The 27,362-nt window shown below is 39.7% G+C and overlaps 1 protein-coding gene across 1 annotated transcript in view; it reads left to right on the top strand.

The window, feature by feature from the left end:
* The first annotated feature begins 3,040 nt into the window (after window positions 1-3,040).
* The window catches only part of LOC138082048 (BTB/POZ domain-containing protein KCTD8-like), a 272,418-nt gene continuing 248,096 nt past the window's right edge, over window positions 3,041-27,362 (top strand). The window contains exon 1 of the mRNA XM_068975270.1: window positions 3,041-3,995. Coding sequence (XP_068831371.1) covers window positions 3,041-3,995 — 955 coding nt within the window. The remainder of the gene's footprint in view (window positions 3,996-27,362) is intronic.

Below are 27,362 nucleotides of genomic sequence, written 5' to 3'. Positions count from 1 at the left end.
CTGAACTGAATCGTTGTGATTAAGTTGATCCAGGAAACATTAATGGTGTCTGTGGCTTAGAATAAGACAGTTCTAACTAGAGTATTTGATGTTTTCTCAGTTCACCAAAACAACTGCTCCAATAGTGCTTGTCTCTTTCTTGCTTTCTCTTCTCCTTTAGATCTGATTTTATTTCAATCAGATTCTGTTCTCACTTTTCCTGATTTTAATTGTGAAGGAATTAGTCTTATTTGTCTCTGCAGTCTCATTGCTTAGCCCAGTGTCTAGCACTCAGTTGATGCTTTGTCATCCATTTGCGATATGAACACACTTCTATGCAGTTAGCATTCAACAGAGATTGTCTTCTAAGGCCTAGGCATGACGCTGGGGATAGGCAGTGCATACGGTTATATGCCATACTTTTGATCTGATGAGAAACAAGGACATATCAGTGTGATTAAAAAAAAAAAAAAAACAACCTGTCCTTGTGTAAGCATAGGAACACCTGTGTGGGAACACCTGGTTTGTTATTAAGTCTGAAAGACTTTCAGAAGAAGCATTTTTTTAAGATGGAACCTCAGGGAAGCAATAAACAGGGAGAAAAGAATAGGAAACTCATGGAAAAGGAAAGGCGTTTCTAGCCAAAAGAACCACCGGTAAAGACATTCTGGACCTGAGATTTGCACAATTTGGAGTTTGGGGGAGGGGTAAGATTAAGAGGAGTGTGGGGATGGAAGGGGTTAAGGAAAAATGGTCAATCATGGTTGAAAGATTTCAAAAAAGTTAATACATCATATGATGCAATTCACTAAGAATTTCTAAGAAATATTCATTTAGAGTATACATTTTAGGCTATTTCATCTTATAAACACACTTTATGCAATTAAAAAGATTAAAATGGATTACAACCTGATAATACTGGAGACCTCATATACACATATGCATATGTATTACACATCTACTTCACTACATTTCTATGGTCTATAAATACTTATCATTAGGGACACTAACCCCATGATAAATGAGCTTCATTAGTAGTGGTTTGAGACTTTATTATTCATTCATCTATAAAGATTATAAAGCTTCTATTATTTCCCAAGAACGATTATTTTAAATTTTCAGGTGTTTTCTGATATTAGCTTTTAAGTGAAGAAGGCCAAAATCAATTATTCTTCCTAATTTGACTGGTTTATAAATTTAAGGGAGGCTTGGATAAGAGGATTGGATGAAGATGGAAAATTTACACTCAGTTTTAAGTCCTAGACCTTCGGCAAATACAGTGTCTTCTTTCATTGGTGCATTCTCAGTCTCAGGTAATCTAACTTCAAAACTGATATAACATTTTCTGGGGACGTGGCTTATAGGGATCAATGAATTAAATATAATTTTTAATACTTTAGATAATATTTATTACTTCTTAAAAATTAGTTTATTGTTTGTGTGTATGTTAAATTCAAAGAGAAGGAATCCTAAGTAGGCATATGGAATTTTTAAGACATGAAAACTGTACATTATTTTGTTAACAGATAAAGTTCCTCTATAATACTATAATTTGTGATGCAATCTACTTGTGCCACAGTATACTTTTTCTCCTTTGAACTTTATATAAATAAATGATTCTTTATGTTTCCGAACACAAAAGGATATCCCAGGAGGAATAGGCAGAAGTGAGGTTTATTTGCATCTTTATCCTCACTCTTTATCACAAATAATGCTGATCTTAAAAGACTGTACCTGTGTTGTGTACAAATAGAAATTAAAGTGAGCTTAAATTCTGATAATTTTCATTTGTGACCTGACTCTTGGGGTTAGATAACTAATAATATGTAAACCACTTCTCTTGCCTTCTGGAGTTGAAAGAGAAAAGGAGAGATTAATTAAAGGACAGATCATAGGAAACTAGGAACAAACAGACTAAGTTTCCTCCCTGGCTCTGTCCATTCCTTCATAAACACTTATTAAGCATCTACTATGAATCAAACACTGACGAAATGAAAGGAGAGAACCGTCGCGTTACCACAATCTGTGATTAGTTTTGTGAACTGAAATCAGATTTCAGTCTTAAAAATTCAACTGCACATAGCGCGTGTAGTTAAATATGCAATCATGACATCGGAATGTAACAGAGGTTCCTGCATTTCGCCTTTAACTTCAAAAAACCATTCTAAAACCACTACAAGAGATTCAACCCCCAACCCCGCTCCCAGTCTTTTGGCAATCAAAACCCTCCTGCCAACACTTGTCGTAATTTCAGATTAGAAGCCTAGCTTTTTTTTTTTTTTTAAATAATCCAAACCCCTACCCCACTTCCTACCTTAATGCCAGCATAAAAAAAACAAGGTTTACTGGGCGAACAAGGGCAAGGGAGGAAGAGAAGGACGGACGACGGAAAAAGGGAATGAAGTGAATGAAGGAGAGAATGAAGGAGAGAAAGCTGGCCTTTCCCGGTTCGTTGTCGGTTCCCTGCCCGCTTCTCCCCGTCTCCCTACTCGCTGCCAAGTAGCATCACCTCCAGGCTCTGCCCTCGGCTCCGCCCCCTAGCGTCGGAGCCCTGCAGCCAGAGGCTGGCACCTATCTCTTTAAATGACAGCTGTGGCTCGGGTCCCAGTCCTGGGCTTGACGTCAGTTTCGCCTCCCGGGCTGTGAGGGGTAGTTAGCGCCACCGTCCGCGCTACGGGCTCGCGGCGCGCTCGCAAGCTGCTAGGGCGGCGAGTTTTCTTCGCTCCGGCCCCTCCTCTCGCCCTCCCCGCGAGCGGCAGCCTAAGAGAGTCTCTCTCACACTTCCCCGCCTTCGCCCCAGAGGAGCAGCCGCTCCTCCTGGCGCCTCTGCCGCCGCCGCCGCGGCGCCCGCAGAGCTCCTCTCCCGCGCACCGCTCCCCGATGGAGCCCGGGCGCCGCCGCCGCCGCCGCCCCGAGCCCTGAACCGGGCCGCCCCGGCCGGAGGAACGTGCCGCCCGGCCCGAGGGCGCATCAGGCGCACACCACCGGGGGCGCAGGGCACGGCGTTCGGGAAGGAGAAAGTACTGCTCTCCAGGGTCACTTGGCCGGCGGCGGGGGGACCATGGCTTTGAAGGACACGGGCAGCGGCGGCGGCACCATCCTGCCCATTAGCGAGATGGTCTCCTCGTCCAGCTCACCCGGCGCTTCGGCAGCCGCCGCCCCGGGGCCCTGCGTGCCCTCGCCCTTCCCCGAGGTGGTGGAGCTGAACGTAGGGGGCCAGGTCTATGTGACCAAGCACTCGACGCTGCTCAGCGTCCCGGATAGCACTCTGGCCAGTATGTTCTCCCCTTCCAGCCCCCGGGGCGGCGCCCGACGCCGGGGCGAGCTGCCCAGAGACAGCCGGGCGCGCTTCTTCATCGACCGGGACGGCTTCCTCTTCAGGTACGTGCTGGATTATCTGCGGGACAAGCAGCTCGCGCTGCCGGAGCACTTCCCCGAGAAGGAGCGGCTCCTACGGGAGGCCGAGTACTTCCAGCTCACCGACCTGGTCAAGCTGCTGTCGCCCAAGGTCACCAAGCAGAACTCGCTCAACGACGAGGGCTGCCAGAGCGATCTGGAGGACAACGTCTCACAGGGCAGTAGCGACGCGCTGCTGCTGCGCGGGGCGGCGGCCGCCGCCGCACCCTCGGGCCCGGGAGCGCACAGCGGCGGCAGCGCGCAGGACAAGCGCTCGGGCTTCCTCACACTCGGCTACCGCGGTTCCTACACCACCGTGCGAGACAACCAGGCGGACGCCAAGTTCCGGCGCGTGGCGCGCATCATGGTGTGCGGACGCATCGCTCTGGCCAAGGAGGTGTTCGGTGACACGCTCAACGAGAGCCGCGACCCTGACCGGCCGCCTGAGAAGTACACGTCCCGCTTCTACCTCAAGTTCACCTACTTGGAGCAGGCATTCGATCGCCTATCCGAGGCCGGCTTCCACATGGTGGCGTGTAACTCCTCGGGCACCGCCGCCTTCGTCAACCAGTACCGCGACGACAAGATCTGGAGCAGCTATACCGAGTACATCTTCTTCCGTAAGTTCGCGGTCTCCGCGTTTCCCAGTTCTTCCGGCCCCCTAGCCGACCCCCGCGGCTCCCGGCGGCTCTGGTGTCCTTGCGCGCCCCCAGCCCAACGTGGCCGACTTGATCTTTGGTTTCGCGCCTTTCTATCTCCCTTTCGGCTCCTCTCTTCAACAGCTTCGGAGCACGCAGTGCCCAAGCAGTCCTCTTCCTTAACTTTATTGATCTTGCCCTCCTGCCCTGCCCAGCTCTTGGAGTCGCTGGGTGTCTTATTACCCAGGGCTGGGAAGAGACTGGAGCGCAAGGCTGAGCGCATAAGTACCCTCGTCTCTTGTGCCCCGATGGCCTCCTGGTGGTAAGGGTCCGCGCAGGAGCGTCCCATTATGGGCGATTTCTGTAGTGGGTATCAAGAAAAGTGGCTATTAAGTCTGCAAAGCGCCTCAAAAGTCCGGGGAAAAGAGGTTTCCATTGACCCATATAAACCTCAAATTTCCCCAGCGCCAGCAGTCTTCTGTAATTGTTATGTATTTTGGACGGAGTGGGTGGAGGGAACGGACTTTGGTTGTCTGAGTGCTGCTGTCAGGGTTGGAGATTAGGAAGGGACATGGTGTGTATGCGTGCACGTGTGTGTGTGTGCGCGCGCGCGCGTGGTTGTATTTCCTTTCTGGGCACCTGCAGTGCGAATAAGGGATTCAATTCACTTTCCCAGGGGGAATAAATGCAGTGATTTTTCTGAACTTAGTGAACAGGAGAGAAGATTTGGAAAGCGTCTGGCCTGATGCTTTTTGTAGTGCACTTGGCGTGGCGAGGGCGATCTGTGGATCAAGTTCAAGAACTCCGCCAAGTATCACTGGGGCTTGGGGGATGGGGAGCCGGGGCGGAGACAATTTTCAGTGACGTGTATAAGGTGAGGATGGCCACAACCCGAGAGCTGTTTGGACAAATGAAAAGCCACCTGCGATGGCAGCGGGGGCATCATTTGGCAAACTTTTTTTTTTTTCCTTTGTCAAAATACAAGAAGACTGAAAACTTTCCTGTAGTCTTAGGGAGAGTAGCACTGATAGCCAACGATGGAAATAAGCCCAGCGTTCATTGTATTTGAGCCACTCACTGTTTGGGACTCAGGCAATTTTTGCACTTTGTTTTGACTGGGAAAGTGGAAAGGACCTTTCCTTTCAACTCTATTGGAAGTTGCTCATTGTTTGCATATTCTAGTAACCTTGGAGTTAAGTGTGACAAAAGATTTTTTTAATAGTGTTGATTTTTCTAAGAAAACCATCTCAACAGAAAAGCAAAGAAAGTGTCCATTGAAGTGCTAGATAAAAAGCTAATTGTCTTAGAGAAAGATAAATATTATATAACTTATATGTGGAATTTTAATACAAATAAGTCTGTATACAAAATAGAAACAGACTCTCAGACGTATAAAAAATAATTACGGTTACCAAAGGAGGAGGGGAAGAGGCATAAAATTGGAGACGTGGGATTAACAAACTATACATTCAGTAGATAAGCAACAAGGATTTACTCTATAGCACAGGCAACTGTATTCCATATCTCATAATAACCAAAATGGTAAATAATTTGAAAAAAATTATACATATAAATGAATCACTTTGCTCTACACCTGAAATTAACACAATATTGTAAATCAATTACATTTCAGTAAAAATCTAATTGTTTTAATTATATGAAAGTATTATTTGTCACACAATAAAAGGATCAGTAGTCAGAAAAGCCACTCAAAGGAAGGGACCTTTACTGACACTTAACATCTAAGCATTTATGGCATTTCAATAAGGGTTTATTTCCAGGCACTTTAGAAGATGAGAGGAAATAACTTCTGACTTTTTAAAGTGAATTTTAGTTAGAGAAGATATAAGCATAAATGTTCTGAAGTTAAGGGTCTTGAATTTCAGAATCTTTCATAGTTTTGGTCTTTTTCCTCTAGAAACTTGGGGACTTGAAAAATGGCTGTTACTTTGATTATGAAGAAGTAATACAGGTTCTCTTTAAATTATGAAAAAATGCTCATGAGATAGTATATTGAAATTGGAAGCTCAGCCAATTTAATTCAAAAGATGATTTGAGAGATTGTTTGGAATTTAGGATATTTCAGTTCTGGAGCTAGAAGTGAAACAAAATAAAATATTTATATTATGAATAACTACTTGCAGAGTAATCACGTAACAAATGAGTTCTGAAATTCATTCATAAAAGTCTCAGAAGTCTAAGGAAGCAACTTATAGCATTTTCCATTGATTATCCTGTTGGGGAAAATACATAATTCCAGATTAAATATGCGTCTTTTGAAGCAGTATTCTGTAGACCGACTGAATATAGTTGCCAGTTTTTAAATTTGTGATATAAAATTTATCTCAAATCCTGTTATACACACATTTATTTTATGCTTTGTATCGTTTGAAGCACATTTCACAAATTATATTGGAAGGGATTCCATTTAATATTGGTTAATGAAAATGCACTATATTTCCATCATATTTAGTATAAGTAATATCATTACGTATACCGTGGTGGCTCACCTGGTAAAGAATCCTGCAATGAAGGAGACCTGGGTTTGATCCCTGGGTTGGGAAGATTCCCTGGAGGAAGTCATGGCAACCCACTCCAGTATTCCTACCTGGAGAATCCCCGTATATAGAGGAGACTGGCGGACTATAATCCATGGGGTTGCAAAGAGTCGGATATGACTAAGTGACTAAGCACACACATATACAGAGTGTAGTTACCTTATTTAGTAGCCTCTATTTTTAAAAGTTGGTGTTATTCATAAAAACAACAACATTGGATGAACTTCTTTGACCACCATTTTAGAGTCAGACAGGGTCTAATCTTTTATTTCCCCTTTGATATAATTCTTTCAAAAATATTTATTTAATGTATAACACATATAAATCAAATTAACAGTTTTTAAAATTCAAACTACATGTGAATTTAGAAGTTTGAAACTACTCTGAAAATTACAGAATTGCAGTTTATACACTCGAGTATCATTTTCAAGTCTTCACTGCCTTTTGAGTTTCTACAGAGATGGAAGGAGAGTGGCAAATGTTTCAGTTAATCCCAGACACTGCTATTTGCCAAATGTGTGATCTTGACTAAATTATTTCAGTTTTTATACTAAGAGCTTTAAAAACGTTAGGTGTTACAATTATAGTAAAGACTTTTTCTTGTCACTATTAAATTTAAAATTTGTTTTTTGGTAAATATGCTGTGCTGTGCTGTGCTGTGCTATGCTAAATTGCCTCAGTGGTCTCCAACTCTATGCAACTCTATGGACTGTAGCCCACCAGCTTCGTCTGTCTATGGGATTCTCCAGGCAGGAATACTGGAGTGCCATGCCCTCTTTCAGGGGATCTTCCTGACCCAGGGATTGAACTAGGGTCTCCTGCATTGCAGGCAGATTCTTTCCCGTCTGAGCCAACAGAAGTCTAGCTGATTTAATTATAAAGTTAATTACAAAATTGCTTTGCAATTAAGTGATAGCATAATACACTTTCAGAAGTTTGAAACTACTAATTTAATAACCAGATTCTTTCCTGGAACTTGGATTTTTCAGGCCAAGTTCAAATCACCCAGGTTTGCCAATCATACTCCAGTTAGTTCTTTTGGATCAACTCCAACAGAACCCTTTTGTGATTCAGGGCCAAGAAGTGTTTTAATACTCTCCATTAGGAGTTGAAACTTTGGCAATATTTTCTGACAGAAACTGAGCTAGATTCATATCTCCTTAAGTGCTTGTATCCAAGTCATTGGTTTCTAATGCTCAAGGTTATATACAGGTTATTAAAGATTTAATACCAGCTTCATTTGGCTACATGGACACTTTTATCCATTATCAGTCATAACTCATTATTTTATCAAGACTTTTAGACTCTGCAACATATACAGTACTATGAAATTTTGTATTATTCTTCTAATACTGAAGATAGATTGTCTTTTCTTAAAGGAAAACAGTGATTTATTGTACTTTTTTTTTTTTCTGTTGTTTTGGAGGGGATGTCTGTTAAGTGTAATTAGGGCTGATTTTAGCAATATTTGGAATAGAAAAAAGATATTTCATGTTAGCATTGTATTCATGCGTGTGTGCTAATTCACCTCAGTTGTGTCCATCTCTTTGTGACCCCGTGGACCAAAACCCACCAGGCTCCTCTGCAGGTAGGATTCTCCAGGCAAGAGTACTGGGGTGAGTAGACATACCCTCCTCCAGGGGATCTTTCTGACCCAGGGATCAAATCCATGTCTCCTACATCTTCTGCATTGACAGGTGAGGTCTTTACTGCTAGCGTCACCTGGGAAGCTTGTTATATTACATAGACAATAGGTAATCTGCTTAGAATGTGATATATAGACTATCCATAATTAAAATGAACATTGAATGTATCCTTTGTTTCTCATAATCAGTGTGTTTACAAAAAGGTAGTATTGATTCATTGCTCTTCTCTTATAGTATTTGAGTTTTGCATTCTTTGTTGGTTGAATGATATGTGGTATAAAAGTATACATTTCTCTAGGTTCAATTGACATTCCTTAAATTTGGGATTTCCTTTTTTTTTTTTTAAGTTGTTGTGATGTGTAAGAGTGCCAGATCTCGGATCCAATGCTATTTCTGATCTGGGCTGTGGATTCTATTGTCTTTAATGAATTTTTATATCCACTCTTTTAAATCTATTCTGATTTATTTCACCGTGTTGGGTTGAAGAAAGCTAGGTTGAGTTGAAAATATTTAAATAGCTATTTATTCCTATGTTAGCAGACCTGTTGCATTAAAAGCTTCCTAAGAAACATCTTTAAAAACCACTCTATTTAGATGCATATCCTTAAAATTGTACATTATTTTTTTTTGTCTAAAAATGCATCTACTTTTATCACCAAACACTGTTTTATGAAAAAATAACTTTGTTCCTTTTGTTTTTTTAAGTTGATTCTTTTTCTTCTGGAGACTTAACTAGTTATTTTTATAATTTCATGAGAAAGTTTCTTCTGAAACCACTGAAGATAGATTGTCTTTCCTTAAAGGAAAACAGTGATTTTTGGACTTTTTTTTTTCTGTTGTTGTTTTGGAGGGGATGTCTGTTAAGTGTAATTAGGGCTGGTTTTAGCAATATTTGGAATAGAAAAAAAGATATTTCATGTTAGCATTGTATTCATGCGTGTGTGCCAAGTCACCTCAGTTGTGTCCAACTCTTTGTGACCCCATGGACCATAACCCACCAGGCTCCTCTGCCGGTAGGATTCTCCAGGCAAGAATACTGGAGTGAGTAGACATAAAATTCCTAAAACAACGACTGAATGACTTTCGAATCAGTGGGAAACAGATAACTTCGTAAAATACCAAGATTCTTATTTCATGAAGATAATTGGAATACGGAGACGATAGAAACCCTTGGGCGCAGAACATTTGGAGATCATGTCGTGGCATCGGCTACTGTTTAGGAGAATTAAACTTTTATATCTGGCATAGTGGTATCTTGTAAACTTGATCTCTTGAAATAGTGTTATGGTTTAGCTTAACACTAGTAGTGTTTGGCTTTAATGTGTGGATCACTCTTTAAGGACATAATGAAGCAAAAAGAATGGCACTATAAGCCTTATTTGGCAGGTCTTTCTCTTTTGTAACTTAGAGTGCTGGAACTCAAGATATGTATATATATGTGTGTGAGAGAGTAGACCTACACCTTATTTAAAAAGAAAAAAATATCTTTGGAAAAAAATAATATGTATGAAGTTAGCACCAATTATTACCTATTTTTGCTATAAGTTATTGGGTCAATTAGTCTAAAATATAAAAGTGATCGTCAATTTGTTGTTCAAAGGAAACTCTTTTTTGATAATGAAAGTAATACATGAAGTTTTAGGAATTTTATAAAAGAAAAGTAAAATTAAAAATATCACCAGTAATGTCTAATACAATGACTTCTTTCCTTCTAGCCTCTGTTCTAAATTATGAAGATGACAAACATACTTTTTGAAAGTTATGATGATACTGTGTAGATGGTTTATATGCCATCTTTGCTTTGTTTTGTTTTATACATTTAATGCAGTTATACATTTAGGGCCATTTCCTATAAGACATTGAATTTTTTAGAGTTGGACATAGCTGAAGTGACTGAGCACAGCACAGCTAGATAAAAGTATAATACATGTCCTTTGCCACAGATAATATTTTAAATAAATATTGATATTGAACATTTTCCCTGTAAGTTTAAAAAAGAGTTTATTTTTTCAAAGTATAGTATGTGTAATAAAAAGAATATTTATTAGGTACCTAGTTTTATGATAAATGTTTATAGACATTACTTTGTTTACTTTTTTTTTAATAGTCCTTTAGCTTGGCATTAGTTTCCTAATACTTCAATTAGGAAACCATGATTTAGAGAGGTTAAATAAAATCTTTAGGTCATGAACTGGTATGAGACTGAGCTGGAAATTGAATAGTTATATCTTTTTGCAAAGCCCTTTCTCTTAAGTATTTAAAAGTAATACCTATTTTATGCAATCAATTTGGCAAATATATTTCAATGTCTAGTGAGTATTTAAAACATAGCTCTGTAAGCAAAAATGAGTAGTGTGAGCTGTATATGAATGAAGCTAATATTTCTTAATTTATGTTAATTTTTTTAAGAATGTGGAAAATTCAATTGACCCTTAAACAAACTGAGTTTAAACTGTGAGGGTCTATCTATAAACAGATTTTTTTTTTCAACTGATACATATTGCGGTTGTTGATTGCAAGAACACAGAACCTCCAATTCAAGGACCAACTACAAAGTTGTAAGCAGATTTTCCACTGAGCAGAACTTGGTAGCCCCTATCTTGCATTGAAGAGCCAACTGTATATGTTTTATGTCTTTACCTGATGAAAAGGTTACCTTTTAGTGACTAAGGCTACCACATTCATGGATAATTTTTAAATTAAATAAACCATATGACTCAATTTACCACTCTTTTGGGGGAACAAATAATATCTATCAGTTTGTTAGACTGATAGATTTAAACAGTGTTAAGGATCACAATAAACTGTGGAAAATTCTGAAAGAGATGGGACTACCAGACCACCTGACCTGCCTTTTGAGAAACCTATATGCAGGTCAGGAACCAACGGTTAGAACTGGACATGGAACAACAGACTGGTTCCAAATAGGAAAAGGAGTATGTCAAGGCTGTATATTGTCACCCTGCTTATTTAACTTCTGTGCAGAGTACATCATGAGAAACGCTGGACTGGAAGAAGCACAAGCTGGAATCAAGATTGCTGGGAGAAATATCAATCACCTCAGATATGCAGATGACACCACCCTTATGGCAGAAAGTGAAGAGGAACTAAAAAGCCTCTTGATGAAAGTGAAAGAGGAGAGTAAAAAGTTGGCTTAAAGCTCAACATTCAGAAAACGAAGATCATGGTATCTGGTCCCATCACTTCATGGCAAACAGATGGGGAAACAGTGGAAACTGTGTCAGACTTTATTTTTTGGGCTCCAAAATCACTGCAGATGGTGACTGCAGCCATGAAATTAAAAGAAGCTTACTCCTTGGAAGAAAGGTTATGACCAACCTAGACAGCATATTCAAAAGCAGAGACATTACTTTGGCGACTAAGGTCCGTCTAGTCAAGGCTATGGTTTTTCCAGTGGTCATGTATGGATGTGAGGGTTGGACTGTGAAGAAAGCTGAGCGATGAAGAATTGATGCTTTTGAAGTGTGGTATTGGAGAAGACTCCTGAGAGTCCCTTGGACTGCAAGGAGATCCAACCAGTCCATTCTGAAGGAGATCAACCCTGAGTGTTCTTTGGAAGGAATGATGCTAAAGCTGAAGCTCCAGTACTTTGGGCACCTCACGTGAAGAGCTGACTCATTGGAAAAGACCCTGATGCTGGGAGGGATTGGGGGCTGGAGCAAATAGGGACGACAGAGGATGAGATGGCTGGATGACATCACCGACTCAATGGACGTGAGTTTGAGTGAACTCTGGGAGTTGGTGATGGACAGGGAGGCCTGGCGTGCTGTGATTCACGGGGTCATAAAGAGTCAGACATGAGTGAGCGACTGAACTGAGCTGAACTGAACTGAAGGTAGTCTTCTGCAGAAAATTCATTTTACCTTATAAAATAGAATATGTTTTATATGTTCTTAGAAAGTGACAAAGTGAAGAGGGCATTTTAGTTGGAATCACTTTTGCTAATTACTTGTAATTTATTGGTCCTAACTATTGAGTATTGCCTTTGAATTCTATACTTGCTATAATCAAGTTCAAAAAAATATCAAATACCTGATGGGTATTGAGATTATTGGCTTCTGGTGTTTTTGAATCCTTAAAATATTCTAGAACTATATCTATAAATTTGAAGTAATTGGAAAGTAATGTTTTAGGTAACCCTTCAACCTGTGTTTAATTATAATTATCATTTTTAAAACTTCTTTTAAATTAACTTCAGAGTACTGTCAGCGTTTAGCAGCTATAATCCTGCAGGAGAAGCTGGTGGCTTCTCTAATGGAGATCATCCTTTTAGTAGTAGGAGACTATACCAATGGAGATTTTGCAAGGACTTACTTAAAGATGATAATAACTTTATTTACAGGATTTCAAAATTTCTCCCATAGGTAAGTTAAATTATAGGTTCTGAGGGTAATGGTGAACCTCTAGCTGCTGACTTGAATCTAAGTGTTCTGTACCTACTGTCTGTATACTTCTCATTCATTTCTGTTAGGGAGCGTGTCATAAAACCTAATCATCCTGTGAGATTAGTTGTATTTTGCACTTTCTTTTTTTTTCATTGTATATTTCAAAATTTTATTTTATTTTTAATTGGAGGATAATTATTCCACAATATTGTGATGGTTTCTACCATACTTCAACATGAATTGGCCATAGGTGTACATATATTTCCTCCTTCTTAAACCTCCCTCCCAGCTCCATCCCTATTCCACCCCTCTAGCTTGTCACAGAGCACCAGCTTTGGGTTGCCTGGATCATACAGTAAATTTCCACTAGCTACTTTACATATGGTAATATATATGCTACTCTCTCAGATCATCCTACTTTCGAAAGAAAAAGTATATGAAATATTTTATACTGGGTTTATACTGTTTAAAAGTTTATTTTTTAGCTCAGGAATTTTTTAGTGCACCCCTGGTATCATGATCATGTCATACGAGTGACCTCTTGCTATAGAATCCTCCTACATTTAGCCTACACGTCTGTTTCTTCCTAGTACACTCAGTGCCTTCCCTATAACTTGTCATGGTCTGTCTCGTTTTTCTTTCTTTTTATGTCCTAATTTTCCTAGCTTTGCTGAGATATAATTGACATATAACATTTTGTAAGTTAATGTGTTGATATACTTGTATATTGCAGTTTGATTACCACTGTAGTGTTAGCCTCAGATATGCAGATGACACCGTCCTTATGGCAGCAAGTGAAGAACTAAAGAGCCTCTTGATGAAAGTAAAAGAGGAGAGTGAAAAAGTTGGCTTAAAGCTCAACATTCAGAAAACTAAGATCAGGGCACCCAGTCCCATCACTTCATGGCAAATAGATGGGGAAACAGTGGAAACAGTGAGAGACTTCACTTTTTTGGGCTCCAAAATCACTGCAGATGGTGACTGCAACCATGAAATTAAAAGATGCTTACTCCTTGAAGGAAAATTATGACCAACCTCGATAGCATATTCAAAAGCAGGGACATTACTTTGCCAACAAAGGTCCATCTAGTTAAGGCTATGGTTTTTCCTTTGGTCATGTATGGATGTGAGAGTTGGACTATAAAGAAAGCTGAGCACTGAAGAATTGATGCTTTTGAACTGTGGTGCTGGAGAAGACTCTTGAGAGTCCCTTGGACTGCAAGGAGATCCAACCGGTCCATCCTAAAGGAGATAATTCCTGGGTGTTCATTGGAAGGACTGATGCTGAAGCTGAAACTCCAATACTTTGGCCACCTGATGCGAAGAGCTGACTCATTGGAAAAGACCTTGATGCTGGGAAAGATTGAAGGCAGGTGGAGAAGGGGACGACAGAGGATGAGATGGTTGGATGACATCATCAACTCAATGGGCATGAGTTTGGGTAAACTCTAGGAGCTGGTGATGGACAGGGAGCCCTGGCCTGCTGAGATCTATGGGGTCGCAAAGAGTTGGACACTACTGAGCGACTGAACTGAACTGAACTGTAGTGTTAGCTAACACTTCCATGTCCTCACATAATGACTATTTCTTTTTTTGTGGCAAGAACATGTAAGATCTATTCTCTTAGCAACTTTTCAAGTATATAGTACAGTACTTTTATCTACAATCAATCACAATGCTATGGGTTATATCCCCAGAACTGATAAAACTGGTAACTGGATGTTTGGTCCCTTTGACCAACATCTCCTTATTTCCTCCACCCCCTCATTCCTCTGGTAACAACCATTCTACTCTGTTCCTATGAGTATGGCTTTCTTAGATTCCACAAATAAATGATTTAATACAGTATTTTTCTTTCTATGTCTGACCTTTCTTTAACCTAGCCTAGCATAATGCCTCAAGTTCCATCCATCTTCTTGTAAATGGCAGGACTTCCTTCTTAATTATGGACGAATAATAGTCCATTGTTTTATACACCACGTCTTCTTCAGTCATTCATTCGCTGACAGACACTTAGGTTGTTTCCATATTTGGCTATTGTGTATAATGCTGCGATAAATATGGGAGCACAGATGTCTTTTAGACATCCTGTTTTCATTTCCTTTGGAAACAGATCCAGAAGTAGGATTGCTGGATCATATGATTACCTCTTATCATGTGGACTTTCCTATCAAGTAGGACTGGCCTACTTTCTCCATGAGAATTCGCACCAAGTGTTACCTTGTCTTCCCAGCCCCCAGTGCAGTGGCTAGTACCACATTGGGAACTCAGTAAATATTTTTTTTTTTTGAAACGAAATGCAAGTTAACAAATGAACCAATGATGCTGGAAATTCTATCAAGGTAGTTATTGAATTGAGATTTAGTTTCACTTCAATTTAAGTTGTACCTGTTGAGCAATTACGAGGCTACAGCTTGAAACAAGAGATGAAAACGTGAATGACAGAAACTTTGCATTTAAATTTATCATAGTAAGCTTTATGTAGTAGTGAATTATGTTGTAGAGGGTTATTTGGTGTGTTAGTAAGAGGCAGAGTAATGACATTAGAAGTTGTTGTACGGGCACCTATAAAGAATGAAAGTAGGTGAAATGTTAACTAAAACTTGGGACTGATTAAGATAATATTGTAAATGAAGTTGTTAGAACTGTAAACATACACGCAGAGATGCACACATGGAGACACACACTGATTGGTTGATCGATTGATATTTAAATGATTGGTAGGATAGAAGGTATACGGGATCAAACATTAGCTGACTTATTTTTTTATGTATGAAAAATATTAGGCAAATGCTCTGAGTTGCAGCCTACCTGCAACCACATTGTTGAGTACTTGCTTTTCAAAACATGTTAGAATGTGAAGCAGCTGATACCTCCAGACACGGTCAGGTCCTATTGTGGTGTAACATAAGCTCAGGAAGTATCTGGCATTGTTAGCAGGTATTTGGAAATGTGAGGATCTAGTGAACTTCATTTTGTTATCACTACTCTAGTTTTTAAAAGATATCTTGAAATACATTGAAGAGGTATTACAGTTTCATGATTGATATATCAATATCGATTTTACTTATTAACCTTGGGTCAAAGTTGTTAATAAAAGCAAGTCAGCTTCACAGGCAATAACAGCACATAGCTTCATTCACCAGTTAAACTTACTTTAATGCTTGTGCAGCAGTTGGAATGTAAACTTGGACTACAATTTCTACCGTATTGTAGCTACTAAGTCATATTTACATTAGAGAAAATGAGTTAAATACAACAAAAGAATAAAAAATATATGTAGTATTGATTTCAGGTCACCAAAATAGTGAGTGATTTCACCATTCAATTGTGTTAGTTCTGTTTCTTGCAGCAGTTATAATAACACAACCCTTGAGCATAGATGGAACCCACAGTATATAATGTTTCCTTTCTTCTTGAATAATTAGATATGTCTAATTTCTGATACAAGGAGACTAGGGAGAGGAATACCATGTTTAGAAAGAAACAATACTAGAATCTCTTGGTCCCCACTCCCAAAAAGTGAAAAGCTTGAACTCTGAATGATTTTCTACTTTTTAGTCACATTCCTTGAAAAATCTGGCTTTAGTTTTCAGAGCTTGGAAAATAATCTCCCTTCTGAAAGGAAAGTGAGAGAAACAGTATTACTAATCTTATAGGTTTATAATGAGGATTAAATGTAGTAATCCATATAAAACACTTAAAAGACTATCAAGTAAAATTAAGTGCTCAATATATGCTAGTTAATGTCACTTATTAAGATCCTCAAAATATCTATTTAATTCCATTTCTCTACATTATCAATTCATAATACCAAATTTCTTTTTATTTTTTTAAGGAAATGGATAGCAGTGCCTGTTCAGAATTGCTCTGGAAAGGTTTTATTATCATTCAGTTCCGTTCAGTTCAGTCACTCAGTCGTGTCCGACTCTTTGTGACCCCATGAACCACAGCACACCAGGCCTCCCTGTTCATCACCAACTCCTGGAGTCCAGCCAAATCCATGTCCTTTGAGTTGATGATGCCATCCAACCATCTCATCCACTGTCATCCCCTTCTCCTGCCCTCAATCTTTCCCAGCATCATTAGTGAAATTAAAAAAAGATTTTGACATCCCAAGTAGGAAATTTTTTGCCTTTTCATACTGTTCATGGGGGAGAAATATCAACAACCTCAGATATGCAGATGATACCACTCTAATGGCAGAAAGTGAAGAGATACTAAAGAGCCTCTTGATGAGGATGAAAGAGGAGACTAAAAAAGATGGCTTAAAACTCAACATTCAAAAAATTAAGATCATTGCATCTGGTTCCATCACTTCACGACAAATAGGTGGGGAAAAAGTGGAAGCAGTGGCAGATTTTATTTTCTTGGGCTCCAAAGTCACTGTGAATGGTAACTGCAGCCATGAAATTAAAAGACACTTGCTTCTTGGAAGAAAATCTCTGAAAAACCTAGACAGCATGTTAAATAGCAGAGACATCACTTAGGTCCATATGGTCAAAACTGTGTTTTTCCAGTAGTCGTATATGAATATGAGAGTTGGACCATAAAGAAGGCTGAGCATCAATTGACGAATTGATGCTATCAAACTATGGTGCAGGAGAAGACTCCTGAGAGTTTCTTGGAAGCAAGGAGATCAAACCAGTCAATCCTAAAGACAATCAACCCTGAATATTCATCGGAAAGATTGATGCTGAAACTGAATCTCCAATATTTTGGCCACCTGATGTGAAGACCTGACTCATTGGAAGAGACCCTGGTGCAGGGAAAGATTGAGGACAGGAGGAGAAGGCGGCAACAGAGGATGAGATGGTTGGATGATGTCACCAATTCTATGGATATGAACTTGGGGATAGTGAAGGACAGGGAAGCCTGGCTTGCCTTAGTTCATGAGGCTGCAAAGAGACACTATGTAGTGACTGAACAATGAACAAAGTAGAAAATTAATTGTTGTTGTAGCATATTATTAAAATAAGTTTATTCTAATTTGTTCTTCAGGTTTTGGGGGAAAAATGCATTCTTTCTGGCCTAGTGCTGGTCACCAGTCAGTTTTGTCACAAATAACAAAAATACTGGTATTCAATGGTTATTGTCTCAAACTATGGTATTTGTTGGGGCTTCCCTGGTGGCTGAGAGGTTAAGGCGTCTGCCTGCAACGTGGGAGACCGGGGTTCATTCCCTGGATTGGGAAGATCCTCTGGAGAAGGAAATGGCAACTCACTCCAGTATTCTTGCCTGGAGAATCCCCATGGACGGAGGAGCCTGGTGGGCTACAGGCCACGGGGTCACAAAGAGTCGGACACAACTGAGCGACTTCACTTCACTATGGTATTTATTGGGGCAGAGCACCTCTAAACCACATTCTGTACTTATATTTTGATTAAGCCTTTGGCTTTGATTTTCAGCAGTTTTATGCAAGAGAACAAATTATCACAGGCCCAGGGAGCTCAAACGTTGCTTAGAGTTTGGGTATTGGACCAGAGGATTTCAGATTAGATTTTGGATTCAAATACTTATTTCCACAATTTTTAGAAAACTGTGTTAGTCTTCACCTCAATCAGCTCCTATTGAAACTACTCTACACATTTTGAATATAAGTGTTTTTGTTACTAAAAAGTCCAGCTATTTGAAGAAAGCATAGTGATGTAAGGGAGATGCTGGCAGCCATTCAGAGATAATTCTCCAATGTTTTTGCCTCTTCTGGTTGGTAAAGGCTGCATCTCTTTGCAGGTGGAGGGTAAGGATTCATTCATAGTATTCTAAAGTGACTTCCAGTTTTGATGGGAAAGTTGCTACAGTGGCAATTTCATAGTGAATTGTGAGAAGAAGCAGTGATTGTGGTGATTTTAAGTTATTGGTATAATTTATATGGTGATCTTTTGGGTGAATCCCTCTAATGTTGATCTTGACTTAGAATGAAAAAGAAAGAGTTGGCAATAGGTGTCTCTGGGCTATTGTCTTAATCTTCCTTGATGTGGAGATTTGTTTTATTTGGGGCTAACTTTACTGTACTTCATTTTTCATGTAAAAAATGGTAGAAATTGATCTTTTTTTCATATTACCTCCATGGAATTCCATCAATAATATGTTCCAACTAATCTGTGCTGAATAAAAATAGGCTCTTTGTTCTAATTTTAGTGTGTGGGATTGTCCTTTCTTAAAGAGATATATGTTGAGTATGCTGATGTTAAAACATTTATTGAGGGTGAAACCTTTTCACGCACTGTCTTTTTAAATGATTTCTAAAGAAACATTCAGAAATACAAAGACTACCAAACTAAGAGAAATCCAGTTTAGATTAATTTTATTACTGATCCGTTTGTCTTATTTACTCTATTTATATTTATTCATGCATTTATAGTCAGTATTATATACAGAGGAATCTTTTAGATGCTGAATATGTGTTAGGAAGCAATGGCAAAAACATTTCCTGGTTTTCATAATCAGGGCAATGACATACATAAGTGCAGGTTGCACACTGCTTACCTCCGCTGCTGCTGCTTAATCACTTCAGTCGTGTCTGACTCTGTGGACTGTGATAATTCTCCAGGCAGGAATACTTGAGTGGGTTGCCATGCTCTCCTCCAGAGGATCTCCCCACCCAGGCATCGAACCTTGGTCTCTTGCATTGCAGGCAGATTGTTTACCATTGAGCCACCAGGGAAGCTTGTCTGCTTAACTCTAGACTGTACTTAATAGGTCTAAGTGTATAACAATACAGTGGATTGTGTATCCTACATGAGCAATACATACTTGTGAGCCTTTGAGTGATGATCCTACTCATTGCCAAAGACCAATTATGTCTCTAATACTTCTGACCACAAGAATATAGACCCATCTCTGTGTGTGTGTGTGTGTGTGTACTCACATGCACCTGCATAGAGATATGATCAGTATGATTCCATGAACCATTGCTGTCAATTAAAAACATTTGCCCTCTAACCTATGACTGAATAATGACCAGTATGTTTTTGAAAAATGTGACACTAGTATTAATTTTGACCTTTGGTTGAAATTGCCTATTTAGAAATAAACTCAGTGTTGCAAATGATTATCTTCCCAGTTTCTACATTATACATCACTCCCTTTTTGAGAAATTTTACTTCTTGAAGAAATGCAAAGTCTATTTAGGAATCCAGGTTTTGCCATACTACTTACAGATGTCTGTTGTATATGAAGAAATCCTAAAGTCAAATTAAAATGAAGATTTTTTTCTGGTTACCTTTGACAGATAATCTGTAATAAGATTAAATTTGAAATGAAAATGGTTATTAGATATTCTTTTTCAGTTAAGCAGACATGTGATGGATTGATTAAGCATGTTTCACAGACAGTGGTAAAAAGCTATATACTGGTCTGGCCAAAAATTCGTTCAGATTTTTCCATGGGATTTTTATGGAAGAACTCAAATGAACTTTTTGGTCAATTCAATATTTGCTTTGTAGCAAGAAATATGGAACTTGTTAACAATTGCTATATTACTGGGAAATGGAAACATGAGTAAATATGCTAGGAAGTCCAGCATTGAAATTTCTGTAGCTTTGAATCATCATTTACATTTCTTCTGCTAGACTGATGTGTTTCTAAGGCATGCAAGAACCATTAAAATATTCCAGTTTTTACTTTCTGTGTTAGCATGTTTGCATAGTAAACTTAGTTATTTCAAGCTGTCTTGTTTTATGGTTGATACTATCAAACTATATTTGTCATTATAACTTGGTCCTTAGCACTCATACTGTGAAGCTTGGTAATAATAAAAGTATTTGGTTACCTCACAATTTTAGTGCAAACACCAGACTCTAGAGACTAATGGCTATAATGTTTGTTAAACTGTATTTTATGGACTGAAATAGTGCCCCCCCCCCATCCTCTGGCCAAAGATATATTGATTCCTTAACCATCAGCACTTTGGAATGTGACCTTATATGGAAACAAGGTCTTTACAAAAGCAGTCAGTTTAGAAAGAAAGTGAAAGTGAAGTCGCTCAGTTGTGTCCAACTCTTTGCGACCCCATGGACTGTGGCCCACCAGGCTCCTCTGTCCGTGGGATTCTCCAGGCAAGAGTACTGGAGTGGGTTGCCATTTCCTTCTCCAATGAGGTCATTAGAGTGGGCCTAATCCAAAAGACCCTGATGCTGGGAAAGATTGAGGGCAGGAGGAGACAGGGACGACAGAGGATGAGATGGTTGGATGGCATCACCGACACAATGGACATGGGTTTGGGTGGACTCCGGGAGTTGGTGATGGACAGGGAGGCCTGGCGTGCTGTGGTTCATGGGGTCACAAAGAGTCGGACATGACTGAGCAACTGAAGTGAACTGAATCCAATATGACTGGTGTCCTTATGAAAAGGAGAAATTTTGGACATAGAGATATAAGTATCCATGAACACTGAGAGAGTGTAAAGGCAGAGATCACATTGATGCATCTACAAGAAAAGGGATGCTAAGATTGTTAATAAACCAACAGAAGCGGGGAGAGAAGCATGGCAGATTCTTGCTCATATCTCTCAGGGAGAGCCAAACCTTCCAATACGTTGACCTCGGACATCTAGCTGTGAGAACTATGAGATAATACATTTTTGTTGTTTAAGTCACCCAGTTTCTGGTATTTTGTTATGGCAGCTCTAGCAAAGTACCAAAGTAATTTTAAACTCTTTATCTTTTAAAACATTTGGGAAAAGTTTGAAAGGCAATGTTAAATTCCCTGTATTTTTCAGAGATCTTAGTTGTAGACAGCACACTCCATTCTAGATAATTTATACCAGAAAAAATATGTATTAAGTATAATATCAATAGCACATAGATTGCTTGGGATGTCTAAGCTTCCAGGAATTCCCAACCACACCACAGAATAGGGCTGCCAAGGTGTTTCTGCCTTGGAATGACGTGGGAGTTCAGAATTTGGCAACTGCCACGTAGTTGCAGCATCCAGCCACACAGTCTGCCCTGTGCTGTGCTTAGTCTTCCAGTCATGTCTGACTCTTTGCAACCCCTTGGACTGTAGCCCACCAGGGTCCTTGGTCCATCGGGATTCTCCAGGCAAGACTCCTGGAGTGGGTTGGCATGCCCTCCTCCAGGGGATCTTCCCAACCCAGGGATCGAACCTAGGTCTCCCACACTGCAGGCAGATTCTTTACCATCAGAGCCACCAGGGATGCACAGCAAAGTGAGATCATCAGGAAACTGCCTGTCTCCCCTTATACTTCAGTTGACAAGTGTCTGGTTGTGCAAAATGAATCACATATGGAACTCTGGCTATAAGAGAGTCTAGGAAATATAGCTTTAAAAACAGATACACAATAAATCTTTATGGTACATTATCAACACTGGTTTGTTTTAAGCTTAATTATTTATTATTTTTATGTTAATTTTTAGCAGAGTATAGTTGCTTTACAATGTTGTGTTAATTTCTGCTGTACAACAAAATGAATCAGTTATGTGTGTGAAAGTTTCTCAGTTGTGTCCGACTCTTTGCAGTGCTATGGACTATAGCTTGCCAGGCTCCTCTGTCCATGGAATTCTCCAGGCAAGAATACTGGAATGGATTGGCATACTGTCCTACAGGGGATCTTCCCAACCCAGGGATCAAACCGATGTGTCCTGTGTTTCCTGCATTGAAGGTAGATTCTTTACTGCTGAGCCACCAGTTAAAATAATAAAAAAGAAGGGATATATGTATATGTAAATGGATTCCTGGTGGCTCAGCTGGAAAAGAATCCACCTGCAATGCAGGAGACCTGGGTTCGATCCCTGGGTTGGGAAGATTTCCCTGGAGAAGAGAACAGCTACCCACTTCAGTATTCTTGCCTGGAGAATCACATGGACAGAAGAGCCTGGCAAGCTATAGTCCATTGGGTTGCAAAGAGTTGGACACAACTGAAGTGACTGAGCGCACACAGCACAAGAAATTTGAACCATTCAGTTTTTTACAATTCATCCTCATAACAACCATTCTAATGAATTTATTTTCATTTCTTTCTTTTTTTTTCGGCTATGCCACTTGGCTGGTAGGATCTTAGTCACCCAACCAGGAATCAAACCCATGGCCTCGGCAGTGAAAGCATGGAGCCCTAGCCACTTGACTGCCAAATGATACTCCATTGTTGTTTTAAATGTCATTGCTCTAATTATGGATGTTGGAAATGCAATTATTAGCTCTTCAGTCATTGTAGATGAGAAGTACATTGAAAAGACCCTGAGTGAACTGGTCAAGAAGATCCATTTCAGTCTATCTCTTTGGCCACCTTCTTTCTCTATTAAAATTCCAACCGTGGCAATAGCATGATCAACACACATTCCTCCTTAACATGATGAAATTGCCTTTCATGCAAGTGAATATTTTCCCAACCTTTCTCACTAAAGGGCGACCCAAACTCTCATCAGCCATGCCTCCATCTTTGGGTTATGTTCAGTACATTGTATGAGGTCTGAATGTGATTTCCTTGTGGAATGGTCACCTATAAGTTGATATATTAATGTATGTTGTTTGTCCTCAGTGTATTCAATAAATAATCTCAAATAGGAGTAGGATGACTTCAGTGAAAGCTTTTGCCCTAAAAATGGGAGAATAGGAGACACCGCACACAGCAGAGAGCAGACTCCCTTTACTAGCAACAGAATAAATTCCTTGTTAAACCCAGCTGGCAGCACCTGGTTCTGCTGTTGAGTGACATTCCCTTCCTCACCTGCTGTCCTTTATGTTCCTTCCTTTACCATCTGGGGATTCTTTCCTTTTAATTGTGCTCTGTGGCCCGACTGAGGCAGACATTGGCAGTGCATCTTCTTTGTAGCTGCTGAGATTTTACAGCTCATTTTCTCTGGATTTGGGGGCTTGCGGGTTGCTTTAGGGTTAAATAGCCCAGGCTACTTCTGGCCAGTCTTGCAGTTTCTTGGGCAAAAGATTGCCTCAAAATTGAACTGCAGTTTTGGTCAGGTCATGAGTGAATTAAGAGCAATAGAAATCTTGTGCCATGTCATTTTTAGGCCTGAAGACTTTAATTTGTGACCTGTGCGAATCACTCACTTCCCCCTCTTAAATCGATGGTCTAGCGAATGGTGTCAGCTTTGTCAGCGGGGCAGTCACCCTTGTATGAAAGAGTAGTACTCCTGCTAAGGTCCATCTAGTCAAGGCTATGGTTTCTCCAGTGGTCATGTATGGATGTGAAAGTTGGACTATAAAGAAAGCTGAGTGTTGAAGAATTGATGCTTTTGAACTGTGGTGTTGAAGAAGACTCTTGAGAGTCCCTTGGACTTCAAGGAGATCCAACCAGCCCCGGGTGTTCATTGGCAGGACTGACGTTGAAGCTGAAACTCCAATACTTTGGCCACCTGATGCGAAGAGCTGACTCATTTGAAAAGACCCTGATGCTGGGAAAGATTGAGGGCAGTAGAAGGGGATGACAGAGAATGAGATGGTTGGATGGCATCACCGACTCAATGGACATGGGTTTGGGTTGACTCCAGGAGTTGGGGATGGATAGGGAGTCCTGGCGTGCTGTGGTTCATGGGGTCGCAAAGAGTCGGATACGACTGAGCAACTGAACTGAACTGAACTATTACAGCAAGAACCACATTCTCTATTCTAAATCATACTCATCTGCTCCCTAAAAAGAAATACACTGATTAGTTTGAGGTGAAAGGGATCTATTAAGGATATACATATCTCATAGAAACATAGGAAGAATGGAAGAAAGACTTTAGGAAGACTTTAAATCACTCTGGGGAACTGGCTACCTATGTGGCTGCTGCCTTTGCCACAATCAGGGAACTGAGAGTAAGAATCTGCCAGCATAGCTGCAGACAACTTCCCCTGCAAAACCGTGATGCCCTGCTCCCTGCCTCCTCTGCATTCTGAATGAAAGTTTATAGGAGGACGACTGATTCAGGCAACAGGGATTACATCTAGAATCCCATCTGAGTGGAATCAGGAAATTCCATGGTTTTTATCTAGCCTTTTCCTGCTAGTGTACAGCAGATCCATCCGTATTCTGTACAAACTGTGCCTCACTCATCTTTAAGAAGCACATATGAAAGACAATACTTTTTCTTTTTGTCAAAATGCCTGCAAATATATACATATTCATCTTATCTCTGCAAAGACATCATTGCATAACTCCCCTTATGGGAGTTCTTTTATATACTATGTGTATGACAGAAATGAGACTAGTAATTTTAATGTCATCATTTCAGTGTAAGTTATCAATGAGGAACAGTATAGAAATACTGCATAATAAAAAAAATACCCAAGGAAGAGATATATATGTGTGTGTGCATATATATATATACACACACACATATATGTGTATATATATACACATATAATGTATATGTGTATATATATGTATATGTGTATATATGTGCATATGTGTGTGTGTATATATATATATATATATATATAGTAGAGTATGTAGTTTCAAAATATGCATGTTAGAGTCTAGGATAAATAAAAATATGCTAAATTGTTAGACATCTACCATTTAGTAATGTTGACATGTGTATGGATTCTGGCAAAGATTAGAGAAAATCAGAGGATCTTGGCTGACTTTTTGCTTCTGTCACTTTGTCGTTATTGATTGCATGAAAATCACTTAAATACTTTGAGATTATTTTCCCATCTCTCATTGAGGAATGGTTTGAGCATAGATGAGATGATACATATCAAGTATTTTTAGCACCTCAGTTAAATTACCTTATATAAACTGAGCCAGTAGTAACAACATATAGGTTGCTTTGAGGTAAACTATGAGAAAGAAGCTGGTAAAGGCACTATCTCATTTTCCACATCAGGTACCATGCAAGCTGAGGGTTCTACCCTAGCTACTTGCCAGATCAATAACTTTTGCCTGCCATCAGAATGTGAATTTAAGTCACTGAAGTACAAGATATAGGGCGGATGTGAAAAAAGTTCTAGCAGCAGCAATGCCTGTGCAGTGTAATAGATTATCCTTCAAAAGCCCATGAGTGATGGGAATTACTAGGTAACTTTAAATTGCCAGAGATTAACTGTTAAACCTGATGCAGATTTTTTTGGCCCATCAAGTTAAGGGGATAATTTCACATTAAATCTATTCTCCTTTCCTTATGAATTGAAGCCTCACACGGTTTGACACTCTGTCGTTAAGAGTGGTATATACTAGTTTGGTTTCTTAAATGAAATTAAAACTGGTGGTTTCTTTAGTTAGAGAGGGTGATTTTTTAAATTAGACTTATTTTCCATGCTTTACTCAGTGAAGTCTCACACTCTGTGTGGCACCAAATTATCACTTAGCAAATGTTTGTTGATATAGTTAGGGAAGCTGTGTAATGGGTGAGTTGTTGTTGTTTTAGTTGCTCAGTCGTGTCCGACTGTGCGAACCCATGGACTATGTAGCCCATTAGGCTGCTCTGTCCATGGGATTTTCCAGGCAAGGGTACTGAAGTGGGTTGGGTGAGTAGAGACATACTAAAACTGGTCTTAAGGAGGAGGGCTCTGGAGTAAACTAGAGCTGTGTTCATATTCTAACTCTTTTCATTAATAACTGTGTGACTCTGGGTAAGTCTTTTTTGTATCCAAACCATGGTTTCCTCTTTTGTAAATTGTTGGAATAATAGTACATATTTCAGAGGGTGCTTTGGAAATTAAATTGTGTATGCAAATAAAACACGTGGCATAGCATCTTATTCGAAGTCAAGGTTATTGGTTATCTAAAGTGTACTGTATTAATTATTATTTATAAAGGACAGTGATGATAGAGAGGAAGTGGCTATTACCTGAACTCGGTGGGGAGGGGGGAGGGATTGGTTCAGGAAAGGCTTTTGAGAAAAGATAGCACTTAAAGTATTGGCTGAACAGTGTGCATCCATGTGAAAGTTTGGGGGCTTTGTTAGGTAGGCATGAAGTATTAGAGAATAGGTTGGTCTGGCTGGATATCAAGAAACATGTTGGGGAAAAATTTGGAAATCTAGGCAGTGGAAGGATGTTGCTGTACATTTTATGTTAGCCAAAGGATATTAAACCAGAAAAGGACATGGCTAAATATGCATTTTCAAGAAGCAACTATGGCAGCAGAGTGAGACATAGAATCAGGGAAATTGAAGTTACTTGGTTAGTTAGTGGTTATGGTAAAGGTTCAGGCTAGAGATAAACTGATGTGCTGCAGTACAGATGGGGAATAAGAGATGCATTCTATTGTATGGAGGTAGCATAGTCAATTGAACTTTGGGTGAAAGCAAAGAGCTAAAGCATCCGGCAGCTTTCCAATGATTCATTTATCCCCTTTACCAGGAGGATGCCTTGGGAGAAAGAAAAGAAGGCAGATGACTTGGTTTGACCTCCTTGTCAACTGACTCTCGAAGTAAATACATGAGTGATCTTTCTAGGAAGAAAAGATATCTAGTAAATGTCTTTACCAAATGACCCTAAGGGATGACTTACAGTGAATAAGTACAAAGTCTATATAGGGCATGGATCCCTGGAGGATACCAAATGGAGCTATTCATTTTTCTGAGTATATAAAATATGGAAGATTTATCTGTCCTTGTTTGTGTGGGGAACCCCATAAAACTTCCCTTAAATTCCTCATTGATCATTCTGGGCCTGAGAGTGACTGTTCTGTGTGGAAAGGAAGGAATGAAGGAGTCATTTGGGATGTCCCAGACCACTCTTGGTTTCATCTCTGCTTCTCTGTTCTTTAAATTGTTAGTAAAAATTAATACTCTGATCTGTTTCATGGGCATCCACTGTGATCATTTGATT

Source organism: Capricornis sumatraensis, chromosome 7 (genome assembly GCF_032405125.1).
Source record: "Capricornis sumatraensis isolate serow.1 chromosome 7, serow.2, whole genome shotgun sequence".
Classification (NCBI taxonomy): domain Eukaryota; kingdom Metazoa; phylum Chordata; class Mammalia; order Artiodactyla; family Bovidae; genus Capricornis; species Capricornis sumatraensis.
The sequence above is the reverse complement of the archived record's forward strand: the minus strand, read 5'-3'. Positions and strand labels throughout refer to the sequence as shown.